The sequence below is a fragment of the Puma concolor genome, chromosome D3 (assembly GCF_028749965.1).
Source record: "Puma concolor isolate L17-30 chromosome D3, mPumCon1.1.hap2, whole genome shotgun sequence".
Lineage (NCBI taxonomy): Eukaryota > Metazoa > Chordata > Mammalia > Carnivora > Felidae > Puma > Puma concolor.
The window spans coordinates 80,121,022-80,148,009 of record NC_141678.1 but is presented as its reverse complement, the minus strand read 5'-3'; the positions used below and the strand labels follow the sequence as shown (position 1 = coordinate 80,148,009).

General features: G+C 43.8%; 1 protein-coding gene across 8 annotated transcripts in view; it reads left to right on the top strand.

Annotated features, from left to right (window-relative positions):
* RNF152 (ring finger protein 152) overlaps positions 1-26,827 on the top strand; it is a 78,966-nt gene extending 52,139 nt beyond the window's left edge. For all 8 annotated transcript variants that reach the window (XM_086683137.1, XM_086683143.1, XM_086683140.1 and 5 more), the window contains one exon: positions 19,054-26,827. In XM_086683137.1, the coding sequence (XP_086539263.1) occupies positions 19,201-19,812 (612 nt within the window). In that variant the 5' untranslated portion in view covers positions 19,054-19,200 and the 3' untranslated portion in view covers positions 19,813-26,827. The remainder of the gene's footprint in view (positions 1-19,053) is intronic.
* The last annotated feature ends 161 nt before the right edge of the window (positions 26,828-26,988 follow it).

Below are 26,988 nucleotides of genomic sequence, written 5' to 3'. Positions count from 1 at the left end.
AGTAAACAGAATATGAGAACGTAGGAGTGGCGCCTAACCCAGCTAGAGGGGTAAGAGATGCTATCTTGGAATGAGTGGTGGACGTCTGGGCTGGATTTTTCCAGGCCAGAGAAGGGGATGGCATTCCAAGCTAAGAGAATGATGTGTGTACGGGGCCTTGGAGGCAAGAGAGGCACGTTGCTTTTACAGAAGTGCAAGTGGCTCAGAGTGGCTGGAGGGTGGATTTCAAGCCAGAGCGTGACAAGGACTTGGTTAAGCAATCAAGGGCCACATCAGTTGCTCCAGTGCCTGGTGGTGGTAGGTGCTCAGTAATTCCCTGGATGGCTGATTGCACGAATGACGACTTGCTGATTTGTGGAATAAAGCAGTTTTGCATTAGTGTTTTACTAACCGCACCCATAATAAAAGGACTTGGTATTCCCAGTGTATATGATATTTCATCTTGTGGATGAATTTTTTTTCAATGCAAATGGCAATCAGGTTCTATTGGGAAGGGTGGCCTGGATGATGTATTGATTGCCCCATTCTGGATTGATGGGCAGAAAGAAAAATCTCTGCAAATTGTTGTCATGACGTTTCTGGCTCTTTATCTGCTTATTGTAATCCAGCTTCAGGGATAGAAGGCATTTAAAAAATGCATAGTCCCTTTGGCCTTGAGAGCCCTAGAATGTTTCCCATCAGCTGAAGGAAAACAAACAGATGAGACTAACAGCCTGGGCCTCGAGTTCAGTGATGTTAGCTCTAGAATCACTTCCTCAGGAACATGTATTTGTGTGTGAGTCTGTGGTTCTGTGGTTTCATTGATATTCCATTGACGGGAAGACACAGGGATTGCGACAGTTAAAGTGAAGGACGGGAGTTCCTGTGGGCACTGGGACTGGATTGCAGCTGCCAGGGTGGGGGTAGAGGGGCAGTGGGAGAGGTAGTAGGAGGGGGGAGGGGGGTGGGAAGGGTGTGCTGTGCATCACCTTGGATTGGAATTTCTTTGAGGCTTTGCTACCTCTTGCCCCTTTCAATGTAGGTTAGATTCAACCTTGTTTTATTTTAAGTTACTCAGTAATTTGAGAGCATTAGAGAATTATTTTCTGAAATAGACTGGCGGTCTCAATAAACCGATATAATCTGATTCCCATGACCTACATCAGCTAATGGTTTGTGAGACATCTATTTTCATTGAAATTTGTATTTGTTGTTTTTACTCCTATTATTGCTATCTCGCTGTGTTTTAAATTCAAAAGTAGACTTTGGCTAATAGAAAAAAAAATCAAAATTGCTTTTAGATCTATTTTGTGACTATTCTGAGAAAGGTAAGTATGAGAATTTTTTTCCACAAGGGATATGAAAACTGAAACTCAGGAAGTTAATTGGTAGGTTAAACAGGCTTAATTTAATAGGGTAGTACATGGCTACTTGGGAAATATTTCTGTCTTAGTGAACTAGGATAGCACTTTTCCCTAAATAAGACATTGATTACTGTAACTGAACTACTAGCTTAGGACAAATATTGTGTACTGTAAGGATCGATCAATTGATATTTTTTTTTTTTTAATTTTTTTTTTTCAACGTTTATTTATTTTTGGGACAGAGAGAGACAGAGCATGAACGGGCGAGGGGCAGAGAGAGAGGGAGACACAGAATCGGAAACAGGCTCCAGGCTCCGAGCCATCAGCCCAGAGCCTGACGCGGGGCTCGAACTCACGGACCGCGAGATCGTGACCTGGCTGAAGTCGGACGCTTAACCGACTGCGCCACCCAGGCGCCCCAATATTTTTATGCTTTAAGTAATTTTATAGGTAATTTGTATATACATGTATACTTAAAACAAAAATTAAATATCCATGTTGTGAGTAACAGTGAAGACTTTACTACAGAATGATTTTATCCCAACCAAAAAGTATCCTTTTGCATTAGTTAAAAATTATTGTGCTGATCATTACTGGTGAATTCAGATGTTTAAGTGACTGTCAATAGTTTAAAAATGTGACAATATTTTACTTCCCCTAAAATTGAATATATTTGATTTTATTATTGTAATAATTATTCAATAATTTGATTTTAATTATTGTAATAATTACAATAACTCTGTAATAAAACTAGTTTAAGAATTAGGAATTGCGTCTTTGAGTTTCAAAAAAAATGAATCAGATTTTTATGTGGCCTATACATAAATATTCTTATAGATCATGACACATATATATCCTTACAAGTACATACTATATTTAGAATATGTATTCACATTCTGAAAAGGTTACATAATTAAGAAAATGTTTTGGAACTAAATTTCCTATTTGATCTTTAAGCTTTAACATTTAACAAGAAAATATTTTTTTATAGAAGTCATTTACATGTAAAGTTTTTTGATAACATGAATCACCGCCTTCTAACAAACTTAGAAATTGCATTTTTACAGTGTCTTTTTGCTTCAAGGGTACTTGGTGAGAGCAGGGTAAGCATGATTGCTTGATTTTTTTTTTCCCCCTTGAAGCTTAAATACTTTGTGTGTGGTCTTGGATGTAAAAATTTGGATAATCCATAACCTCACATTTTAGTTTGGGGCTGCTTGAATATCCTTTTTTTTTTTTTTTTTTTTTTTAAGTTTATTTATTTATTTATTTTGAAAGAGAGAGAAAAAGAGTACAAGCAGGGGAGGGGCAGAGAGAGAGGGGGACAGAATCCCAAGCAGGTTCCGCACTGTCAGTGCAAAGCCCCATTCGGGGCTCAAACCCACGAACCGTTTGATCATGACCTGAGCCGAAATCAAGAGTCAGATGCTTAACCAACTGAGCCGCCCAGCTCCCTGGGGAAGTTGAATAGTCTTCTTATCGAGGTAATAAGAGAGTGAGGGGCAGGTGTGCTCTTTTCTCTGGGTGTTATTTCATAAACGAGTGCCCGCTGTATACCGTCTACTGGGCTTGGCAAGCTTTAGTAATCTGTAAAGATGTGTCTGTTTGAAGAGGAGGGGGGAACTCAAAACTGAATAAGCAAGAGAGAGATGGTGAATCTGAGCATTTCCTTGCACGGAGTTGGTAATCAAGCCAGGGTTTAGAGAGAAAGGAATTTACAAGGCAAAAAATGGCTTGGAGCCTGGTGACAGTTGTTATTGGACAATGTGGTGACCTAATAAACCACTCTAGCCCGGCACCATAGAACCTCATACAAGTATTTTACTGTGCCTTTTCAGAGAGAAGAATTTGAATACTGCTAAGTTTTAATCTTTGTGAAGTTAGACATTTGTGGTTCAGTCTCTTCTCCCCTGTTTTTTCTAGAAGACCCACTAATGAAAATACCCATTTCTTCATTGTCTAATAATTGACTTGTGAAATATAACTTCATATAAATAAAATTATGCAGTAATGCTGGTTTCCCAGTGGTTGTCTAAATTTCACATAGAAGTCATGACTTGAGCAGTTAAAAATTTTCAAAATTCACAATGTATTGGCCATTTTTGTAACCCTCAGACCCTGTGCCACATTTCAAGAAGCAGCCCTCCTCAGAAGTCTGACCTCTATCCAGTAGGCTGAACCAGAAACCTGGGGATCTTTCCCTCCCCCACTTTGTGTTACCAAATGGTCTTATCATAGTCACTAACTCGGAAACGTATGCATGAGCCCTGGTGCTGCTGTGGTCAGCCGCTCATCCTGGGGAACTCAAGGGGGCCAGACGGATCAAAAGTGTAGCTCCTGGCTGGGTTGGCCAACACTGTTGCCAAGCAAATTTGGATAAACTTGTTGCGAGAGAAGCCAATAACTCACGAGATGAGTTTGGAAAAGAGAAAGGGAGAAATGTATTTCAGGTGCTATCAGCCTGGGGAGGCAGCAGGCTCAAGCCATAACAATTGACCTCTATGCCGGCAAGATGTCCATTGGGACTTTATAGGAGAAGTTCAGGAAGATATGTGCAAGAGAGCAGGCAGGGAGCTATGATCACAGGTGGGGGTTGGTATGTATTCAGCACGTGATCATAGGCAGGGAAGGAGGCATGTGGGGTGTGGTCTTCTAGACATTACCTTGCTATCTGGGCTTTTCTGGCCTGGCGATTAGAATGTTACAGTCATTGTGAGACAGCATGGTCGGTGCCTCAAGAAAATGCGGTAAGAAATGAACACAGTGGATTTCAGCTAGAGCATGAGTTCAGCTGTCTTGTCTATTTCTGGTTTTAACTGTTGGGGTCTACAGTTGAGCGGGAGGGCTGCCTGACACTCCCTCTCCTCTCTAATTCTAAGCAGCCTCAAGTCCTCTTCAGTTGCTCTTCCCCCTTCCCTCCATCCCCCCTGACTGCCCTCCAGCCATGACCACCCCCTTCACTTGAGCCCCTCCCAATTCATTCCCCAAACTGCTGCCCAAGGAGCTGTACCAACTAATGCACGACGGAATATTACTCAGCCATTAAAAGGAATGAAACTCTGAGAACGTGCCACAACATGGGTGAACCTTGAAAACATGCCTAGTGACATAGGCCAGACACAAATGGACAGCGATATGATTCCACTTATATGAAGCACCTCGAATAGGCAAATTCATTGAGAAACAAAAGCAGCACAGAGGTTACCAGGGGCTGTGGGGGAGGGGAAGTGGGGAGTCACTGTTCTAGAGTACAGAGTGTCAGGGAGGAAGAAATTCCTATTAGACCTATAAGAAAGACCATTAGTGGGAAGGTAGAGGAGATGTTTGCAACACAAAGGTTGCTCTGATAAGGAGATAAGTTTCTTAGGTAAAGAGAACTCTGTTAACAGCTCTCTTCTTGGTACAAGCAGGCAATTGACAGGGAGGTGAAGAGCATTTCCTGAATCTGTTGGGTTTGGATTGTTTGGTTTTGTTTTTAAGTGTACTTATTTATTTTGAGAGAGAGAGAGAGAAAGTGAGCAGGGGAGGGGCAGAGAGAGAGATGGAGAGAGAGAATCCCAAGCAGACTTCCCTCTGTCAGCATGGAGCCCGACGTGGGACTCGATCCCGTGAACCAGTGGGATCATGACCTGAGCTGAAACCAAGAGTCAGACGACTCTTGAGTCAACTGACCGAGCCACTCAGGCGCCCCTGGATTGCTTTTAACTCGTAATAATCTTCATGTCAAAGTGGCCCATCTTGGGGTGACCTACCCTTGGCCCCTACAAGAGTTTCTGTTTGGGATGATGGGAAAGTTCTGGAAACAGTGATGATGGTTACCCACCATTATGACTGCACTGAAGGCCACTGAGTTATATACTTTAAAATGGTTAAAAGGAAAAAAAGGCAATGCAGTTATGATTGTGATATTCCTCCGCAGCGAAGTCTTCACCAGCCCTGTCACTCACGGGATAAAATGCAAACTCTGAGTAACAGGAAGGGGAGCAGCCATGTTTCCATTCCTTGGAATGGAATCGAATTCCATAGAATAAGATGTGCCGCTCCTGCCTGCCACTGGGCCTTTCTCGGCACCCCTTGCTGAGGATTTGGAAGGAGGAGGGGAAGAGCCCCCGCTGTGGTTTGCTTTCTTTCCTTCCCCATTCCCTTCCTCTTCCCCTCTCTCTCTCACTGACTTATTTGCCCTCTTTGGGGGCATGTTTTGGTCTCTGTTCCTACTGCCACCTAGCGACCTGGCCCTTCCCAGCCTGCAGGGACAGCTGCTGTGTTCCGGGACCAGAATGCAAAGAAACAGGAAGTGCCGTTTTGGCTTTGGGGCCCAGCCCGCTTCCTCCAGTCTTGCTTGAGTGTAGCCAAGGCTGTATTTTCAGTCCCACCTGTTTCTTTGTCTGCTTTTCTGTTGGGCTCGGAGCATGGAGGGAAGGGCTGTGCTTAAGTGACCGATCGGTCAACATACTGCTCAGACCACACCGCCTCCCCGTCTTTCGGGTTCTGTTTAGGCCTCCTCTTGTCATCCTCATCAGATAGTCGTCATGCCAGGAGGGGCCACCAGGGTGTCAGGCGCTGTTCTAAGTGTTTTACATCCGTTAATCTGAACAACCTCTGAGGTAGGCGCTGTCATTATCACCTTTTACAGACATAATTTGGGTACCGCTGGAGGCCGCAGGTTCTGATCACTGCTCCTAACTGCTGGTACTGCCTCGTCTAGGACTCGGTGCTGTCGCGTATGCTGTGTCCTCATCCTTGAAGTTAAATGCCACCTTTTCCTGGAAAAGCTTCCCGGGCGGTCCCAGACAGACACAGGTGCTGCTTCTTCCCTTGCCATCCGTTCCCCTACCGTAAGCCCAGACCACACTGCGCTGCGGTTATTCGCATGGTCATCGTTGCAGGAAGGGACCCATCTTTTTCTCTTTGGGTCCCCCAAACCCAGAAGAGTGCCTTGTACTGCCTTGTACTCAGTGCGTGCCTTCAGAGTACTGTTTGTTACTCTATGGTTGTCTCTGGGGAATAGGAAGCTGATTCAACACCTTCTTCCCCAAAGCACGGTCCTGGGTCATCTGAAAGTACACTCAGAATATTACCACTCCCCCTAAACCTACACCTACAGATCAGCTTTTAAATTTGGAAACAGAGTCAAAGATGGAGCAGGGATGGGGCAGGGGGGGATGGACTGAGGCACAAAGGGACCGTCTGGGGTGACGGAAAGAGCTTGATTGGCATAGTGGTCACGCAGCTATGTACAGTTGTCAAAACTCCTTGAACTGCACGCTTAAAATACGTGCATTTTGTTGTCAAATATTACTTCAGTGTTGACGTAGAAATAAATCTAAGAAAGCAAAGGAGAAATCTTTTGGATTTCTTGTTTGGTTGGGAAGGATGGGTTAATGATCGGTGGCATTTGGTTGCACTACCATTCAATATCCAGTTTGGGGGAGGGGTGTACTTTTTTCTTCCTACCTTGCTTAAGTGGAAAATCAAGTCTCATTGAATTGCTGCAGCTGAATGTCAGGAAAAGCAGAAGTGTAGCACGTAGGCTGACAGCTGACTCCCCCCGTGCCCCCCCCATGCTGCTTCCTGGGTTTCGTTTAGTGCCGATGCCTTTAGGAATCCTTAGCAACTTCGGTTTGAGACTTAACTTATGCCATGAATCATCGAAATTGACGGCAGGGTAGAGAGACTGCAGCCATAAAGGCACTCTGCTCAAAGAGAATAATCTTATGAATGGCTTCTGAATAGATTTATTTAAAGAGATAGCCATAAAACCCACCAGGTTTTTCATGTGCTGTTCCTTCCAAATGTTTAATATAGAATGCTTTCTGGGTAATCTGTAGAAATTTAAGAAATATATATTTTTTAAATATGTAAAAGTAGATGAGTCCCAATAGTTAGATTTTTTTTTTTTTGGTTGAGCCAAGACTTTCCTGTCCTGCACCCTTTCTAGCCTTAGGGCACCTCAGATGAGTGGAGCTATCATCATCATACATGTTCCGTGGCACCTGGAAGGAATTCTTTGTGTGTCTGGGAAATTTACCCAATGTTCCTTCTTGATAAAGGTGAACGACCATAAGATGCTACAGCGTAAAGCTGAGATTCACCCAGCCGGATCTAAATTTGTCCAGGGGCGCCTGGGTGGCTCAGTCGGTTGAATATCCAACTTTGGCTCAGGTCCTGATCTCACCGTTCGTGGGTTCAGACCCTGCATCGGGCTCTGTGCTGCTGACAGCTCGGAGCCTGGAGCCTGCTTAGGATTCTGTGTCTCCCTCTCTCTCTGCCCCTCCCCCGCTCACACTCTGTCTCTCACAAGTAAATAAACATAAAAAATTTTTATAAAAAATAAAAATAAAAAATCAATTTGTCCAGCTATTTCTTGGCCTGCCGTGCCTGTGGAGACGAACAGAGGATTGTGTCCACAGTTAGACCGTCAAGTGGCATTACCATCATGTCTCTGGAGTTCCATCCAGTTAGGGGTCATCTTTAATCTGGAGCGGTCACGATGAATTCTAGAGTTCTTGCCCATTTTGTTGAAGTACTAGATCTGTATTTCTAAGTGTGAAGGAAGTCTGGAACCCTACCTTTATGCTCTCATGAGTGGTCTTGGTACTTGTTGGGACGGGTGGCTGATGGAAATTGTCTGTATTCTTTGCTCACCTCTCTTCCTTCCTGTTTTTGCGAACAGTCATTTGAAAAGGCATTGCTTCTATAAAGCTGATGTTTTCTTATTGTCTCCCCTGAATAACTATGAAAATATTTTGCCTTCTGTAGCTTGACAGGAACGAGGTGAGACAACGAATGTAGAGCAGGAAGCTGACGTGAGGATGGGTGTCTGTGGAGTAATATACTGAGTTTAGGGGATGAAGGGCAGGGCTGAGGAGAAATGATGGAGATCTGGGGTCAGCAAACCATGGCCTGTTGGCCAAATCCAGCTTCAGCCTGTTTTTATAAAGGCACTGTTCCTTGTCTGTTGTCTATGACTGCTTCCACAACCTTGACTGCAGAGTTCAGGATTTGTGAATGAGCCTGTATGACCCACAAAGCCTAAAAGCCTAAGATACCTATCTACCTCTTTTTTTTTTTTAATGTTTATTCATTTTTTGAGAGACAGAGACAGAGCGTGAGCAAGCGGAGGGGCAGAGAGACAGGGAGACACAGAATCCGAAGCAGGCTCCAGGCTCCGAGCTGTCAGTGCAGAGCCTAAGGCGGGGCTTGAACCCACGAACTGTGAGATCATGACCTGAGCCGAAGTAAACGCTTAACCGACTGAGCCACCCAGGCGCCCCACCTATCTACCTCCTTATAGAAGAAGGTTGTGGATCCCTGATATAGATAAAATGTATTGGGAACACTTTGAAAAACAAATTGCCTGAAGGCTTCAGTTTGTGCTGGCATTGGTGGTTGGGCAAGAGAAAAAGCATGCAATGCACATGTGTGACTCACATTTTGGAGATGGAAATATATACATAGGAAGTCTGTCTGGGGCCTTCAGGGGTCCCCTGTACCCCGCATGAGAAGAGCAGGGGCCGTGGGGACCCACAGCAGAGAGGAGCCTTGGCTCTCCAAGGAGCTTGCCTACTTAGAGCCTCACGGTCCTTAATGCACAACTCTAAGCGCTCAGACCCTCCTCCCCAGCTATGACCTAATGGGCTGTCTCTAAACTGCCTTGAGGTGCCACCTCAAATCCCTGCTTCTCTTGAGGCTTGGAGGCTCAGAGCCCACACTGCTGTCTGGGGTGATGCCCACATGAATCAGATGTGATGCTTAATCCTAAAAGAAAATGTTGGTGTCCTTCCCTCTGACTCTTCTGTTCTCCAGTGTCGTTGGAGTAGAAAGAACAGAGGGCCAGCTGGTAGCCTCCTTCAGTTCCAGCAGCCTCTCTGGCTCTAACAATATCTAACACTATCGCTATCTATCTATCTATCTATCTATCTATCTATCTATCTATCTATCACCATCTATCTAACACTATCACTAACAGGTAGTGATAGTTCTTTGTTTCGTAGTTCTGTCTAAGCCCTGTGCATGATCCGTTGAACACTACGATCACTTGATAAGCAGCTCCTTTCAGTGCTCTGTCTGCCCTCCCCACCTCCCCTGTGGATCTCTCTCCGTAGCTCTTCCTTCAGGTGCACATCCAGGCTCCTTGAGGGCAAAGGTTCTAGTTTGCCATAGTGTCCCAGTGCCTTGGGTAATGCTTGGTACACGCTGGGTTCCCAATAAATACTTGCTGAAATGTTTTGCCTTAGTAGATGACCAGCCATTGAGAAGGCTTCAGATTTTTGTTTGTTTTTCATTTCTTTGGCTTTACTTGTATGCCTGACTTGTCAGTTCCTTCAGCTGTACTCAGAATTCTAGGAGTTGGGGTAATTGATCATTTTCCCTTTGTTCTGCCTGCCTGTCTGTCTGATGGCATCTTTTATTATCCCTTCTCTCCAGGGAGCCTGGGGAATCCCATGACAGGTCTTTATATCTCTTCTCTGTGTTTATGAGTGTCTGCAACTTTTCCTTGACCGTTACTTGGTGATCAGAACAAGCAAAGGTGAGGCAGTGTGTCTGATTTATGCCAGTGTTAGCCTCTATGTGAGGGGGACAGCTGTGCAGAATTCTTTTCAAGGGAAAGCTGGGGCCCACCTTCACCCGATAGCAAGTTGGGGTAATAGCGGTATCTTACTTACCTAAGAAGGTTATTGATGAGACATAAGATGGTTATTCTTTGGATTGTTGCTACAAATTGAAGTTGTGGTTGTTTCTGTTAGCGTGTTAGCTCTAGTTAGACTCATTCGTTAAAGCAGAGGCACAAAAGAAGAAATTTCTAACGTAAGTTGCCTCCCATTTATTGAGATGGCCGCTCTCTCACTTAGATGTGCATTCTTACGAGATCATTAACATGATATGTACAAATTATCTGTCAGGTATTATAAGCACAGAATAAACAGCCTGATAACTCTGTCAGGCCATCGGAAACCCAGCAGTGTGAGTGTGTTCAGGTGGTAGAACTAGGTTTGCTAGAAGGTACTTTGGGTGATCATCTAGTCTAGTACCCTCTTAGGTGAAAACACTGCAGCTCGTGGAGAGCTGACTTGCTTAAGGCAACCCATCTGATTAGGGTAGAATTAGAGCTAAAATCCTCACCTCCTGACCCCTAAGAGCAATCAATGAGTGTTTGATAGCTATGGGAAGAAACAAAAACCAATGGTTATTATCACTCATGGCCATTCTGAAATTTGGCTTTAATTCCTAAGATGTTTTGATTCCAATACACTTTGATTTTAAATACGCATTGCCAGATGATGGATGGGTCAGATTCGTTCATCTTTCTTCTAACTTCTGCGTAAATGAGATGTGCCAGGGTGAACAACATCTCTGCAGACTGTGGTTCCATCTCAGCTGCTTGGTTGTGTGCATTTTCAGAGGACAGAACTGGCATCTGTCCCATGGCCTGGTCCATTTGGACTGCAGCAGTCCCAGGGGCTGACCCCGGCATTCTGGCTAACCTGCTGCCCTCTGCCTGCCTAGCCATGGTACCTCTGGCCCACCCTGCCTGCCTCTGCCACCCAGACCAGTCTGGCTCCAGACCATTCCCTGATGCATCTTTCTGGTCACCCAAGACTCATAAGTGACAGTGTTCATTTTCTAGATTCCTTACATTGTTAAATACAGCAGACCAAGGATGGTCAGAGGAGGAAGCAATGCAGATATTCGAGTTTGGGTTGATGGAGTTCTCATCTAAAATTTGTCAGAGTCCCAAAATCCCCTGCCTTCTCCATTAAATCAGAGATAGTTACACCAGTGGGAGTCTGCATGTATTGGGCAACTGTGTCCTGAAAGGATTGCTCTCGGCTGTCAGAGGACGAAAAGTCAGTGACACATCTGTCACCGCCAGGCTATTCCCATTCTTGCCCCTGATGAGAGTGTTTGTGAAGAGCCAATGTAACTAAGTGGTCTTGCCAGCTGAAATACCAAATTAAATGGAACTGTATTTATTTTATTTAATCCCGTTTCCAATCCTTACACTTTCTCAAAGAATGAAGTGAATTATCTGCATCAGAAAGACATGCTCTTTCAAAAGAGTAAGCGAGGCAGGACAGTGTCTAGTTTAATCTTTGACTTTGACTTTTGTTCAGCATAACCATTGAATTTAAGGTCCTCATGGAGTTCATCAGATGGGACAGCTCAAGGTCAGCCAGATGTAATCACTGTCAGTTCATGCCACAGTTCTGAGGGAGGCTTCCCAATTAATGTCACGGCCACAAACCTGAACATTTTTTTTAATGTTTATTTATCTTTTTGAGAGAGAGAGAGAGACAGAATGCGAGTGGGGGAGGGGCAGAGAGAGAGGGAGACCTAGAATCCGAAGCAGGCTCCAGGCTCTGAGCCATCAGCACAGAGCCCGATGCAGAGCTGGAACTCACAAAGTCCAAGATCATGACCTAAGCCGAAGTCGGATGCTTAACTGACTGAACCCCCCAGGCGTCCCATGTCACAGCCACAAATCTAAATCAGAATGAATGAAGAGTCTTAAGAGTGCAAGCAGAATAAAACTATCTGCGTTACTTACTTCATCGGCTTATTTATCCTTATATACCTGAACTTCTAACAGCAACTGGGACTATAAAAATTCAGTATTGGAGACCTTTGCTGTTTTACCACCCACTAAATTCATGGTAGCACTTTATCATACCCACACCTTTTATAAAGGTGCTTAAAATTATACAGTTGTTTTTAAAAATGAGGAAATTTTATTTTGTGAAAATGGATGGATCAGTGTTGTAAAGCATCAGCTATCCATTGCCCCCAAATGACAGCAACATACACAACCCTTTAGTTTTGGGCATCCCCACCCCCACCCCAAATTGCACCTCCCTCTATTTACACAAATCTCAATTCATTTTTAAAAGTATTTTAAACCAGGGCATGAGCTAGTATTGCATTCAATGACTATTCAAGGCCTTTGATCTGTATATTGTACTGCTGACATCATTTATGAAACTAAGTACTGTTTTATGAAAATATGTTTGAAAATAAGTTCTATCTTATGTCACAATTTTCTCGAGAATGCTCACCTTTAGCTGCTATTCCTCTTTTTGTGATCTGATTTTTGATCTTTAGAGTCTTTCAAAATAAATGGTAGTGACATTTAAAAATTGTTCTAGTTGGGGCACCTGGGTGGCTCTGTCGGTTGAGCGTCCAACTTCGGCTCAGGTCATGATCTCACGGCTTGTGGGTTCGAGCCCCACGTCAGGCTCTGTGCTGACAGCTCAGAGCCTGGAGCCTGCTTCAGATTCTGTGTCTCCCTCTCTCTGTGTCCTTCCCCCACTCCTGCTTTCTCTCTCTCTCTCTCTCTCTCAAAAATAAAATAAAAACATTTAAAAATATTTAAAAAAAGGAAAAGTTAAAAAAAAATTCTTCCAGGATATTTCCATATACACCTGTTTGAACGCATTCCACTAAAGTGCACTTTCCTTTTAAGTGTAATGAGTGTCTTATTTGAGTGTGTATCTTGCTCCTTTAAGGAAATAAACATCAAACTCCAGTTTCTAAAGCTTCCGCCAGTGTGTGCTTTGTGTGTGATGCATTTGGCCAGGAACTCTGAATTTATTTTCCAGCTTACGTGGGCCTCGTTTCCATTCCCTTTCTTCCGTAGTCGACTCACACCTTTCCAGTTTCTGAAGAAAGGGAAATGGGATGATTCACCATTAGCTTCGGTCCGTAGCCTCATAAATTTTCTTCTCTTTACCTAACTAATCATCATTATTACTAATTATGCTGCAGAAAATACACTGGAATGCAGTACAGGCTGGCCTGCCATAGAGCAAATCCATGTATAAATCAGAGATGCGGCCTTCAAAATGGCTTGAGTGGCTGGGCATGTAAATTGGAGCTGTTTCCCCATTCTGTTCTTGTGCTCAGCCTATATTGTAGCGCCTAGCCTTCCTTGGATAGTGTTGGAAATCCAGTGGTATAATCTAATTTTAAGGGAGCTCAACACCAATTAGGTGAATATTACTTGGAACATAAATTCACGAATAAAATTGCATGTTGGTTTTGTTGAAAAATGATGGTGTGGCAGGTCTTGGGGCACTACCAAGGCGAACACTGGCATGCCTCCTCCCAAGCTGTTCAAAATGGCAGCTCTCTGAGAGCCAGGAAGCGCTCTCTGGGCAGACGGCGCACAGCACTGGAAGGCGTCTGGGGTCGGGGGCAGAGAGAGAGCACCAGCACCCTTCACTACAGCACAGTACTCGAGCTCTTTCAACTCACTGGATCTTCAGCTACACCTCCGTCTTAACTCATTAGCCAGTGAGGAAGCAGGCTTCCAGAGGTTAAATGACCTGCTCTCGTGTCACAGCTGATAGTGATAGGGCAAGGATTTGACCCAGGATTCCTTGAGGCCAAAAGCCCCTGTTCTTCCTCCTCTGCTCAGCTGCTTCCCACGTTTTTATATGGAAGTAAGGTAAATAATTTGGCAAGAAGGAAGGTTAATAAATTGGTGGTCACTGTTTTCATTTTGGTGTCAGGAAAACCTTTTTGTTCCAGCTCCGTGTATATTGAAGGTAGTTGTCCTAAAGGCCACGGTTAAACAAAGCTGTCTCCAAATTCACAAATTGCAGGAGTCTGTGCTTTTCCTCATACCCCTCCCCGATGTTGTCATTTCTGTCACCATAGCTCAAAGCCGTCAGTCCTTTGCATGCGCACACATTCACATCTCCCTGTGGTCTGTAATACTGTGACCTTAGCTCTGTCCATGGGCTTTAACAGTAAGAAGAGATAAGAGCATTTGCCAAGGTTCACCAGCAAATCCTGTGTCTTATTTTTGTTCTTTAAGAAAAAAAATAAATTCACGGGACGCCTGGGTGGCCCTGTCTGTTAAGCATCTGGCTCTTGGTTTCGGCTCAGGTCATGATCTCACGGTTCGTAAGTTCGAGCCCCTCATCCCGTCCTGCGCTGACAGCGTGGAGCCTGCTTGGGGTTCTCTCCCTCCCTCTCTGCCCCTCCCCTGCTCACGTGTGCACGCAAAGAAAAAACAAATTCAATACCTTGTGTATGAGATCAGCAGATTCTATCCTAACTGCTAACATAGTGGGGATTTGCATCCCTCACCCCCCACTGCAGCAGCCCGTGGACGTGCCCCTTTGTGACACCACACACTACCTTCACCTGCACCTGTGGCTGGTGCTCCCTGTGTTGGACAGCACAGCACAGACCGCCCAGCTTGGAGTCCTCCTGCCTCCTGTGCTCTCTGTTCTCAAAGCAAAGTATCTCTTGATTCCTCTCCCTCCAAGCTACTAGCTTGCCCCCTCACTTCACACCATCTCATAAGGGACTCCAGCACTCACACACTAGCACCCTGCAGAGTCCAGTATGCCCCTGATACTGCCCTGAAAATGCTCTTAAAAGTACTAATGCCTTTGCGGTCGCCAACGCCTAAGGTTCCCTCTCCATAACCTTGTGCTGCTCAGACGTCTTTTTTGCCGGCAATACGTGCTGGGATATGTTGATGGGTTTCCTTCTACTTCTGTCCCAATTCTTCCTTTTGATCAGACTTAGCTATGTGTTCCCCAAGGGTATCTCTCTGTTCTGTTCTGTTTTGTTGTCTCTGGATGACAGTTCTTCTCTGTGGCCATCAGCTGGGTCTCTGAGGTCTAAGCCTGACCCTTGTCTGCAATATCAGCCCCACATTTTCAGCCTTTAAAAAAAGATTTGATTATGATTATGATTATTATTTTTTTATTTTAGAGCACGCAAAAGGAGGAGAAGGGCAGAGAGAATCTTAAGCAGGCTCCACGTTCCACACGGAGCCCACCACAGGGCTCGATCCCACAATCCTGGGATCAGGACCTGAGCCAAAATCAAGAGTTGGCTGCTCAACTGACTGAGCCACCCACCCAGGCACGCCTCAGCTTTACTTATTTATTTATTTTTGACTCTGTCATATCTTCCTGAATAATTTATTTCGTATATCTTCCCCGCACTCAAGTGGAATAGGGCCCAAACAGAACTCACGGTCATTCTCTCGGGATCCCTGTTTCTCTTAAGGATGCCACCCTCCTCTCAGACTTCACTTGTGACTTCTCCCACCACAGCCCTGCGTTGCCATACGCGGCCAGCTCCCCACCGGCTTCTCTAGAACCACTCGGCACTTCTCATCTCTTCATCCTAATTGCCACTGTTTCCTTCAGCTACTCATTACCTCTTGTCTAATGTTATAATAGCTTCCCAGCAGGTCTTTCCAGTCTGTCCTGAATATGACTACCTAATGAATCGCTCTCAGACTCATAACCCTCTGGTGTTTTCCCACTGCCCGCTACAAAGTCCCACATCCTTGGTCTGGCGCTCCAGGCTGTCCACAGTCTGTGGTTTGCACGTGGCTGTGCTCACGCTCCCCTCTCCTCTCCCTGCAGGACTGTGCTCCCCAGCTGGGCCAGTGGGAGGGTGCTTGCAGGTTCTGTGTGCATTTTGTTTCTTTCAAAGGCATCTATATCTGAGACCTAAACATAACAGCTAAAACTATAAAACTCTTAGAGTGGGCTTTTTAAAAAAAATTTAGAGAGGGGCGCCTGGGTGGCGTAGTCGGTTAAGCGTCCGACTTCAGCCAGGTCACGATCTCGCGGTCCGTGAGTTCGAGCCCCGCGTCGGGCTCTGGGCTGATGGCTCAGAGCCTGGAGCCTGTTTCTGATTCTGTGTCTCCCTCTCTCTCTGCCCCTCGCCCGTTCATGCTCTGTCTCTCTCTGTCCTAAAAATAAATAAACATTGAAAAAAAAAAAAAATTTAGAGAGCGCCAGTGGAGGAGGGGCAGAGAGAAAGGGAGATAGAATCCCAAGCAGGCTCCACACTGTCAGTGCAGACCCTGACATGGGGCTCAAACCCACCAACTGGGAGATCAGGACCTGAGTCGAAGTCGGACATTTAACAGACCCAGGCACCCCAGGGTGGGGATTTTTTTTAAGTAGTTAATTAATTAAAAAATATTTTTTAACATTTACTTATTATTGAGAGACAGAGAGAGATAGAACATTAGCATGGGAGGGGCAGAGAGAGGGAGAGACACAGAATCCGAAGCGGGCTCCAGGCTCTGAGCTGTCAGCACAGAGCCTGACGTGGAGCTCGAACTCACTGACCGCGAGATCATGACCTGAGCTGAAGTCAGACATTCAAACCGACTGAGCCACCCAGGTGCCCCTAATTAATTTTTTCGTTTGCATCCAAGGTAGTTAGCATCTGGTGCAACAATGATTTCAGGAGTAGATTCCTTAATGCCTCTTACCCATTTAGCCCTTCCTCCCCCCACAACCCCTCCAGCAAGCCTCTGTTCTCTATATTTAAGAGTCTCTTGTTTTGTCCTGCTCCCTGTTTTTATATTATTTTTGCTTCCCTTCCTTTGTGTTCATCTGTTTTGTATTTTAAATTCCTCATATGAGTGAAGTCATATGATATTTGTCTTTCTCTGACTAATTTCGCTTAGCATAATACCCTCTGGTTCCATCCACGTAGTTGCAAATGGCAAGATTTCATTCTTTTTGATTGCCGACTAATCAGAGTGGGCATTTTTAAGTTACTGTAGTATTCGGAAAAAAGTCCTCTAGCCAGTTGCTGCAGGTTGAGAAATAACTCTGTAATTGCACACACTCTTTCCTTTGCTCACACTGAAAATAAACTGTCCCCTGATTTTCCATGCCTAAATATCCTCTCTATAACCCAGATTTTTCATTGAGCCATTCCTGATTCCTCCAGCTCCCCTAGGGCGTGCATCACTTTGTATTTATATTACAACTGTTTACATACATAAATGGTCATCTCTAGGCTGGGAGTCTCCTATGGGCAGTGATAAGGTCTTAGTTACAAGGGACAAAGGCAAATACCATAATGCTTCACATGTGTTAGATGTTCAATAATTTGAATGAATAAATGAGTGGGAGAGGAAATCTATTCATGTTTTTATTCATACGTAACCTTAAATTGCTTAAGAGTAGGATTTGGATCTGATTTATCCTTATATCCTACAGTAGCTACTAGCATTGTGCTTTGTGCATGATAGATGCTCTATAGATATTTATTTCTTTACTTTTTACTTTTTTCAGCTTTATTGAGGTATGATTGATAAAACTGTTAAGGTGTGCATGGTGGTGATTTGCTACACATACACATTGTGAAAAGACCCCCATCTAACTGATTAACCTGTCAATCACCTAATATATATCTTTTTTCCAGTGACAACACTTAAGGCCTACCCTTAGCAAATTTCCATTATTCAGTAAACATTTCTTGAATCAGTGGATAAAGACGCAGTTGATTATGATACGAACTTCCTGAATGCCGTTACTCTATCTGACTTCCAATAATTGCATTTAGGCACTCTCACTACAGCTAAAATGTTTTACAATACGTCGCTCTTTTTGACTGTCACTGTGAATTTTTGCCAGTGGTTATTTTTTACTTTCAGCTTTTTCTGCATTTTTAGTTTTAATTTTTAACCAATCATGTTGTTGGCAAGGAGTACCCTCTTAATTTCACAAAGGAAGTTAGAAAAAGGTTTGCTTTTTAAGAAGCACGTGCAGGAGCTTTTCCGTGTCATTAGCTCGTGGCTCTGGGGGCAGGTGGGGTTCTTGGACTAGCAGTTATTTCTGCAATAGTGGTTGGGTCGTTCCTTCCGGAGTCACCGTGACTCCATCCAGAGACGCGTAATTTGGATGCTTTCAACAGGAAACAGGGTTGGGCAGCCTTCGTTGAAACACTGGCACACTAGCGGGTTCTTCAAACCCCGGTTAAGTTGCTCTGCCTCCTTTCGAGACCAGGAGGCCAACACTGTTTTTGCTGTTACTGTTTTATGGTGGGGGGCTGCCTACCATCTTCTCTGACAGCCTTTCACTACTTAATACTTGGTTACGACTGGCGAGTTAATAGTATTTGCTTGGGGTCCCGTTGGCCGGATGCAAGCCTAAACAGTAATGAAATTAGAATTGACTGAAAGATACAAGTGGTCTTTATGTGCGTTTGTGATGCCACTGCCTGAAGGTGCGATGCTACTGCTGGTTTTTGTTGCCGTGGGTTTGGGGTTTTGCTCTGTTTTTGTCTCCTTTAAAACCAGATGACAAGAATTACTTTGTTTCAATGATTTGGTGGGAAAAAAATAACAGATGCCTGTGTGTGCTGCTTTGGAGGCCTCGCTTTAATTTCCTATGAGAGAGGAATAGTTCTAGCCTGTATAAAATGAGCGAGCTAGTTACATGGAGTCCCTAGGTTTGTGAAGTTGCCTGAATCTAGCAATGAATACTTACAGTAGGGTAAGTAGTGTCAGGAAAAGAAGACCAGAGGGTCTAAGGAAAGACCTTCACTTTTAGGAAATGCTAGAAACTTGCCGAAAACAGGAGAATGTCTCCAGTGTATTTTAGAAGAACAACCCAGGGTCCACCGAAATACACAGAACGGTATCAAGACTCCCCCTTTATCAAACATATGGGGCAGCATCCAGGGCCACGAAGGTGTTCCCTTTAGAAATGAGCCAAGGATTTACCGTAAGAAGCCACCCAGACAACTCATTTACCTTCCATGGGACGTTACAAGCGGGAATCCCGTAGCCTCACGAGTGGGAAATTTTTACACTTTTGACCCAGCGTCAAAACCTCTGAACGGTGGTGCACAAGTCCATCAGATGTGCTGACCATCTCGGCTTGTTTGAAGTCATTAACTTTTGTGCATTTTGTTTGTTTGTTTCCTCCAGAAATGAACACGCCTGAGCATGCCCTGTGCCTGTGAGCTACCTGATCTCCTCACGACTTTGGCAAGACGACAAGGAAGGCGTGGGGGTTCTGGACGCTGAGAACACGCTCCTTCCCCTTGGCCTTGGCCTTCCCGCGCCCAGCCCACCATGGAGACGCTCTCCCAAGATTCCTTGCTGGAATGTCAGATCTGTTTCAATTACTACAGCCCCCGGCGAAGGCCCAAGTTGCTGGATTGCAAACACACCTGCTGCTCGGTGTGCCTCCAGCAGATGAGGACGAGCCAGAAGGACGTGAGGTGCCCCTGGTGCCGGGGCATCACCAAGCTGCCCCCGGGCTTCTCCGTGTCGCAGCTGCCCGACGACCCCGAGGTCCTCGCGGTCATCGCCATCCCGCACGCGTCCGAGCACACCCCGGTCTTCATCAAACTTCCCAGCAATGGGTGCTACATGCTGCCCCTGCCCATCGCCAAGGAGCGAGCGCTGCTGCCCGGAGACATGGGCTGCCGCCTGCTGCCCGGGAGCCAGCAGAAGTCCGTCACCGTGGTGACCATCCCGGCAGAACAGCAGCCCCTGCAAGGCGGGGCTCCCCAGGAGGCGGCGGAGGAGGAGCCGGACCGGCGGGGCGTGGTGAAAAGCTCCACCTGGTCCGGGGTGTGCACTGTGATCCTGGTGGCCTGCGTCCTCGTCTTCCTTCTGGGCATCGTGCTGCACAACATGTCTTGCATTTCTAAGCGCTTCACTGTGATATCCTGTGGCTGAACGGGGCTGCAAGGGAAGGAAGTCTCTCGTGGGTGCCAACTGGGGGTTGAGCAGGTGTTGGTGATGGGGTCGCAGTGAGGAGATGGGGGGACGACGCTGATCGTTTGGTGCCGAGCGCTGGCCTCTGGGCCTGCCGCTTGATGAACCGCAGACAGACACGAAGGGTAGATGCGAGGTCTCAACGACACGCCAGGCAAATCATTCTGAGCATTGGCGGCAACAGCTTCGAAGACGATTGCATGCATCCTCATAATCATTTATTAAATGGACTGTAGTTTATGATTTTTCAAAATCATGTTACGAGATAGACAGACGTATTCTACTTAGACGTTAAACCGTGCAAGTGCATACAATGTGATCTTCTCTAAATGTGGTAGATTAAAACCAAGATGCTGTGTATACAGTAGAATTAAACCTGAGAATCCATGTAAAAATTCAGCGGCAACATGCAGCGCCGGTTTCTTTCCCCTTTTTAACGGAAACCCAGCCTTCCTTCAGTTGCTAAGGCTTTTTATACTTTTTGAACGGCACCCACATTAAAATAAGTGAAGTGGACAGTCGTTTTTCGAAGAAAATGTCTGAACAAGTGTTTCCAGCGTGTTGCGTTTTGTTACGTACCTTCAGTTTTCTTCCCTTGTAATTAGAGCTCGCTATGTGTTTATTAAACGGAAAGCCCAACAGGGGAGCAATAAACTGAGTAATCATGAGAAATGCCTAATCCCACAGGAACCCTGTATGCCAATTTTTCTCAAGCCATCTCACGAAATAAGGATTTTAAATGTAAATATTGCGTATTTGTGTGTGTGCGTGTGTGTGTCATTTGGTTTACCTCAGGTTTTGAATCTTTTCAGAAGAATCCGGGGAGTAAGACTTTGTGGGCCTGAGTCCAGGGTCTGAAACGGTGGCCCCCTCTTGAGCACCGGGACCCACACAGTGAAGTGTCACTCGCATGTCACTTCCAACATTTGCTCCTCTTCTATGCATTCAAGTCCTGTATCCTGGGAGGCACGAATGGAGAGGAACAGAAGAGATTCTGTCTCTTCTCCCGATTTGGAGGTATTGTAATAGATACGAGTGTTGTCCATCGATGCCAAACCTAGACTGGCGTTTTAACAGACAGTCCATGATTACTTTTTGAAAGATACTATTCCATGAGAGCTGAACCATTTAGAATTCCGGTGTCCTCTTGTTGGCGTGAGAAAATCTCTTGTATTTCAACATATGTTGTTATGGAGAAAAGTGACAAGGTAAACTAACAACTCACATTCCCAATTTCAGTGGACCAGTTCCATCAGAAGTTCTCAAATATTTTTCAGTGTGTAGTAAGTCTGTAGATGCTCATGAAGAAAGATGTACTGGCATCAAAGGGTAAATTCCTGTACCTGGATGTGTGTGCGTTCAGAAATAGCTATGAGTTTGACAATTCTCTTCTAATTTCTTTTATGGAATTCATAAAGCAAGTGTATTTGAAAGCTCAAAGTAGAAATTAGGTTAAAATGCCATTTTATTGTGTAAGCTATTGGGCATTATACAACAAATAATCTAGGATTTATTTGGTATTAATAATTTAGGTATCATATTAGCTAAATACTACCCTCTATTACGTAACATAATATACTGTTGGGTTAGTGTCAATTTCTCAAACTCTTCCAGGCTGCCATAATGCATGTCTGACCTAATTTCTATTCCTCTTGGAGGGAAAAAAAAAAAGAAAGAAAGAAAAAACACACCAAAATGTCGCATTAAGAATGCTACATTTCAAATGGGCTTTTACCCTTGCAATTTTCAGCCAGGCCATATTTAAGTTAATTTTTTGAATGATAATCTACATCTGTTTACGTACAGTAGTACAGTAATGACTGGCCCTGTAGTGTAGCGTGTCCTAGAGTTCTACGTGTTAAGTAGGTTATTTATAGACACTAATGTGTGTGATGATACAGCGCCCTGTGTTTCTTAGTGCAAAGCTGTAGAATAAAAATGTCCACGTAACTTAAAAAACAATCCCATGCTAGAGCTGCAGTGAAGCAGTGCAAAATTAATCGGCTCTGTGATAGATTCTTGACTTTACAGTTTAAGGTAGCAAAAACACCTAAACCAGAATTTTTTGTGTGAGACTTACTGACATGAGAAATCCTGTTTAAATGGATTCTGCCTGCAGTTATTCATGCACTGCTCGTTAAGGTGTGCATTTGTGCACACACGTGCGTGTGTGTGTGTGTGTGTGTGATATCTCAGCCTTGCAGATAAAGTTTTCCTAGACTTGATGTTTTCACGATGGTTGACATCCCACTGCTCTGGCCTCTTCCGACATTTACCCACGACACTAACAACTCATCTGCCCCCTGTGACAAAAGTCCAGTGACACAATCAACCAGAAGTCACAGTTGCACATCATTGAAAAAGTCACAACCGAAAGCACAGAAAGTTGGAGCTGAAAGCAGCCTCTGCTGGCTTCATTTTGTACATGAGTCCGTTGAGGCCCACAGAGGCATGTGGCAGCTTGGAATTCTGCAGCAAAGGGGAGTCGAGAACTTTGCACTGTAGTTCTCTCTTGCTCCTGCCTAGGCCAGTTGACATCTCTGTTGGGCTATGATCTTTTTGAGGGTGGACGAATACACTTTACTAACTCAGCTATTGCTTTAGGGTTTTTTTTTTTAATACATATATTCATTTTAGTTAGCATCTACCTCTCTGGAAAATGACAGGAGGGTTGATTGAAGGAAGAGTATAGACATTTAATAAAAACAACGCGATTTGAAGTTTTGAAATTGCAAACCATTGGTTCCCCTCCCCCTTCTTATATAAAGGACAATGAGTGTTGTGTAAATAGTAAACCTTAAGCATGAATTTTCATCTTTATTAATGATATTGACATAAGCAAGAGAATGCTTAATATGTTAAATAGAGCCAAGTATGCTATCAAAACAGCATTGTCTTTGGAAAATTTTTGTGTAGTGACCTGGGGCATAAGTTGTGATGAAAAGGCAAATTAGTTCTCAGTTCCGGTCATAGTTTATGATTAGAAAGCTAAAAGGTATTTTCTTTAAGAATATAAATAAGTTTAATCTTGCGCATGACTTAAGAGTAGGTCCCTTGAAGGTTAAACCGTATGCTGGTGCAGCCTTTGAGATCTAGTCTGTTCAATAGAACTTTCTCTGATGGTGGAAATGGTTTATAACCTCTGCTGTCCAAGATAGTAGCCACTAGCCACATTGGCTAGTGGGCAGTTGGAACGGGGGGAGTACAACTGAGGAGCTGGCTTTTGCATTTTATTTCATTTTAAGTTATTTAAACATAGTCACTCACATATGGCTGGTGGCTACCATAGTGGACAGTGCAGTTCTGGAGGGGTGTGCACTGGGATCTAGCATCAGAGTGTTAATAGAGTAACAGAGTAAGGCCAAGAAGACAGTTTGTGGTTTAGTAACATGCAGTTGGTTGAAAAATTCCTTTCTGGGCTTAAAAAGTATATGATCTCAAGTATGACAATAGAAATGTACTGATCGCCCTTAGGGGTTGTTACTTACGTACGTTGGGCCAAAGAATGATCAGCGAAGCTTAAAGAGTGCTTTATGAAGCCCCTTTTCTGGGATCATTAGCTGCATGTGAATCTATCGTCCCCAAATAGTAGTTAGACAGTAGCTGTAAAATGTTTGACTTGCAAGCTATGCATGACCTGTACTGTGAAACTGTGTTTAGGGTCTTATGTCCAAAAAGTAAATGTTACAGATAAAAAAAAAAAAAAAAAAAAAAAAAAAGTCAAATGAAATTCCTCTTCACTTCTGTCATCGTACTCAAACTTCTCACTGCATTAGTAAGGTGTGAAATGTAAGAGCAAGCACGTTTTGCAGTGTTCACAGAGGGTTTTCGTTTGCCCTTGAAGTCTGCCAGCTTGTCATTGTATTTGGTGTGGGCATGTGTGGGCATCCTTTTTCAGGTGCCAGACTAAAACATAGGTACGATTTTAGAATGAGATTTGACACTGTTTTATAGTCTCTTTGGTTTTTCCTTTCAGTTATCACTGGACAAATTAAAAATTTGCAGCCTTGCTCAAAGACTTTTATTTTTTACATTAAAAAACATTGCCCATGGAATTTAAAGACTTGAGGGTTATTAAAATGACTAAAATTGCTTTTTAAGTGAGTAGAGGAAAGCAGAAAATTCCGTTGGAAATACGTTTTCATAGAAAGATGAGACTCTTCCTGATAGTATGGAATTTATTCCAGTCTAGATTTCATAAACATCGCATTTGGTTCGACTGAGCAGAATCGGTGAATTTTTTTTATTTCCCTAGAACTCATCCGTTGGCATGACTGTTCTTTTTAGCTTGTTTTTTTGCCAAAATGGTAGTTTTTCTTTAGGCTTAAGAGGAACTTAGAGGTCTAAAGGCTATTGGTATGAGGAGTGATATCGAAAAGGTTTGAATTTCTATCTTATCTGAGAAGAATGCTGCTGCCAGCCAATCAGTGTTTTCTTTCCACACGAGAAGTCACCAGTCAGTTGATCTGTTGTCCCAGACCTGGAAGGAAAGACCGTTCCTTGCCATTTCCATCGTTACCAGTAAAACATCACTTACAAGGTAACCCTTACCAAAACAGAAGCTCCAAAGAATTAAGTGATCAAGATCATTCAGTAACTATTGAAAATAGTAGTCTATTTCAAAAGCAATGAAGATCAGTTAAATTTTATTAAGCATGAACTACTTCTAAAAAAAATAAGTGGCAATTCAAGCCATTGATTTTTTTTTCTGACCTGATTCACTGTATAGAGATATATATCTATATCTGCACATGTAGGTATAGACATATATGTAGATACACACACAATGTAGCTGTAATAAGAGTTAAAAAAATCAAGGAAAAATGTTATTAGTCATGTCTTCCCACTTGTGGGTTATATGATGTTGAATTTAGATGTTAATTTCTTAGCACATGCTATAGGCTGCATACATTATATCAAACCAACCACCTTTGGGAATGTCTATAGAAATAAACCCATGAGACTTTTCAAATATACAAAGAGGTGGGTTCTACTGTATACATTTTATTGGAAAGCCATTGATGACTGAAGAACATAAACAGGTGGGGCATTTAATTTCTGTCTTCCAAATGGCTTGTTTTTTGGCTCTGCTCAAGCATCATGCGGGGAGTACCATTATTCCTGAACTCTTGCAACATGGCTCCGATTTCTCTGCACAAGTTTCCTTGCACAGTTGGGCCAATGGGTTTTTCTTTTTTTTCCTTTTTTTTTTTTTTTTTTTTTCTTCAGGATTCACTGCCTGGGGTATCCCACTATGTATCTCTCACTTGTGATGTAGTGGTGCTTGAAAACACTCATCTCGTTAGCTGGACTTTATTATTCTAGTCTAAGATTTTTGATACTATTCATATTATGATCTTTTTAGGGACAATCAGTAATATTTGGGGCAAAGTACAGAGGAGTCTCTCAAAGTCTGTGACAGCATGTATTTTCTTTGTTTTTTCTGGGGGTGCTCTCATAGCTGTCCCTGTTCTTCTAGAACACTGCTCTAAATTCATCACCACAGGATGTAGGGCTAATAGCTCATGTGGAAGTTTTCTGTGTTCTTCCTGTGAGTTACTGGGTGATTCTAACAAGAGTTTTCCAAAGGGACATTCGATTTTTAATTTGACATTTGCTTTTTGAGAATCCAGAAGTAAGACAGTTGAATGTGTTGGTGGTAAAGGAGCATGGGCTATAAGAAGGAGGAAATAGATGAGGCAGATGCCCCCATGAGGGAAACAAGTATCAACCTCAATCTGTGTCATCTCTATTTAAGCAGTGGGAGAACAGGCTGCTGTCTTACACTGTGCTTCAGAAAAGTCCTGGTCTGATGTTTCTGGCTGAGAGACAACCCACCCACTGTGTGGGAGCAGTGGGGACGTGATCTTGGATCTATAGCAATAGATAGGCAGATCTGCCCAAGACGGTGAGAAAATACTTGCATGAAAGGAGGGAAGTCTATAATGGGATTATGGGTCCAAAACCAAATATAAAGGAGCTGAAGGTCCATCATGGCAGAAACCAGCTGAAGAAAAAAACACAAGGACAACTAGGAATAACTTAGCCAAGCACAATTTGTCATTCTAGAATGGCCTACCGAATTCAGTTCAGGGTGTTGAAGTTGAAGACATCTAGGGAATGGGCTCAGCTGATGAGCGGATCCAAGGAGGACCCCTGGGTTGTCCCCACACCGGTCAATTTGAGAGCTTGCTCTTAGAGGTGGTTGCTGAATCATTACAGACAAACTCTCACAATGGCCTCTTCACAGTGGAATGCCATGCCTGTGCCTGTGGATGTATCCTGACTTGAGTAGGTTGATACTATTGGGAAGACTCGTTCGAGACTATTTTGGTTTTTCTCCTGGTTGTTGTCATTTATTATATATATAGTTTTTATACCACCACATGTTCCTGTTTGCCTCACTTGACGGTTGCAGGTGGGGAGGCTGGTTTCAGCGTGGGGCAAAGGAACTCCCCAACGTAAGCCATGCAGCTGCTGCACGGGGTTCCTGCCCTTCTTCCAGCTCCACTGGTGGGTTCCCTGGCCCTCTGGATAACTAATACTCCAGTCAAATGGCTAGATTAATGCTGCTCAGAGGCTAACTCAAGTCCTTGACGTGTTTCATTTACAATTATGTGGATTATTTATTTTGGGAGCTTTTCTTTTAAAGGGCCAAATAGCCCTACAGATAAATGAGCTGCTGGGCTGTGTAGAAAATATTGTTCAAATGTTGCCAAATAATTGACTTTGGAAGGGGGATATCAAGCTGCTGTTTATAAATCTGAATGTCTTAAAAGCACTCTTGCTTGCTCTCTCTGTTGTAGATGGTGTCTTAGCAAGTCCTGAGGTTTTCCAATGAACCCCATTTTAATATATGGTATTTTTGTATGCCAAACTGGTGTCTTGTCCTTTGTATATGTGGTAATGTTGATTTTATGACTACTGTTAAAACACATTTGCTATGATTAAAATTCATAAAACGATTTCAAATAGACTCACGCGTTTGTTTCTTTTTTCTTCCCACTCCACGGAGAAAAAAAAAAATTGGCTAGAATTTTCATCATCAGCTAGTCTAAGAATTTTAATAGACTCAGGTAATAAAGCAACAAGGAGCTCCCGAGCCAAGAATTTTAAGTGGAGGTGACCTTCAAGTGG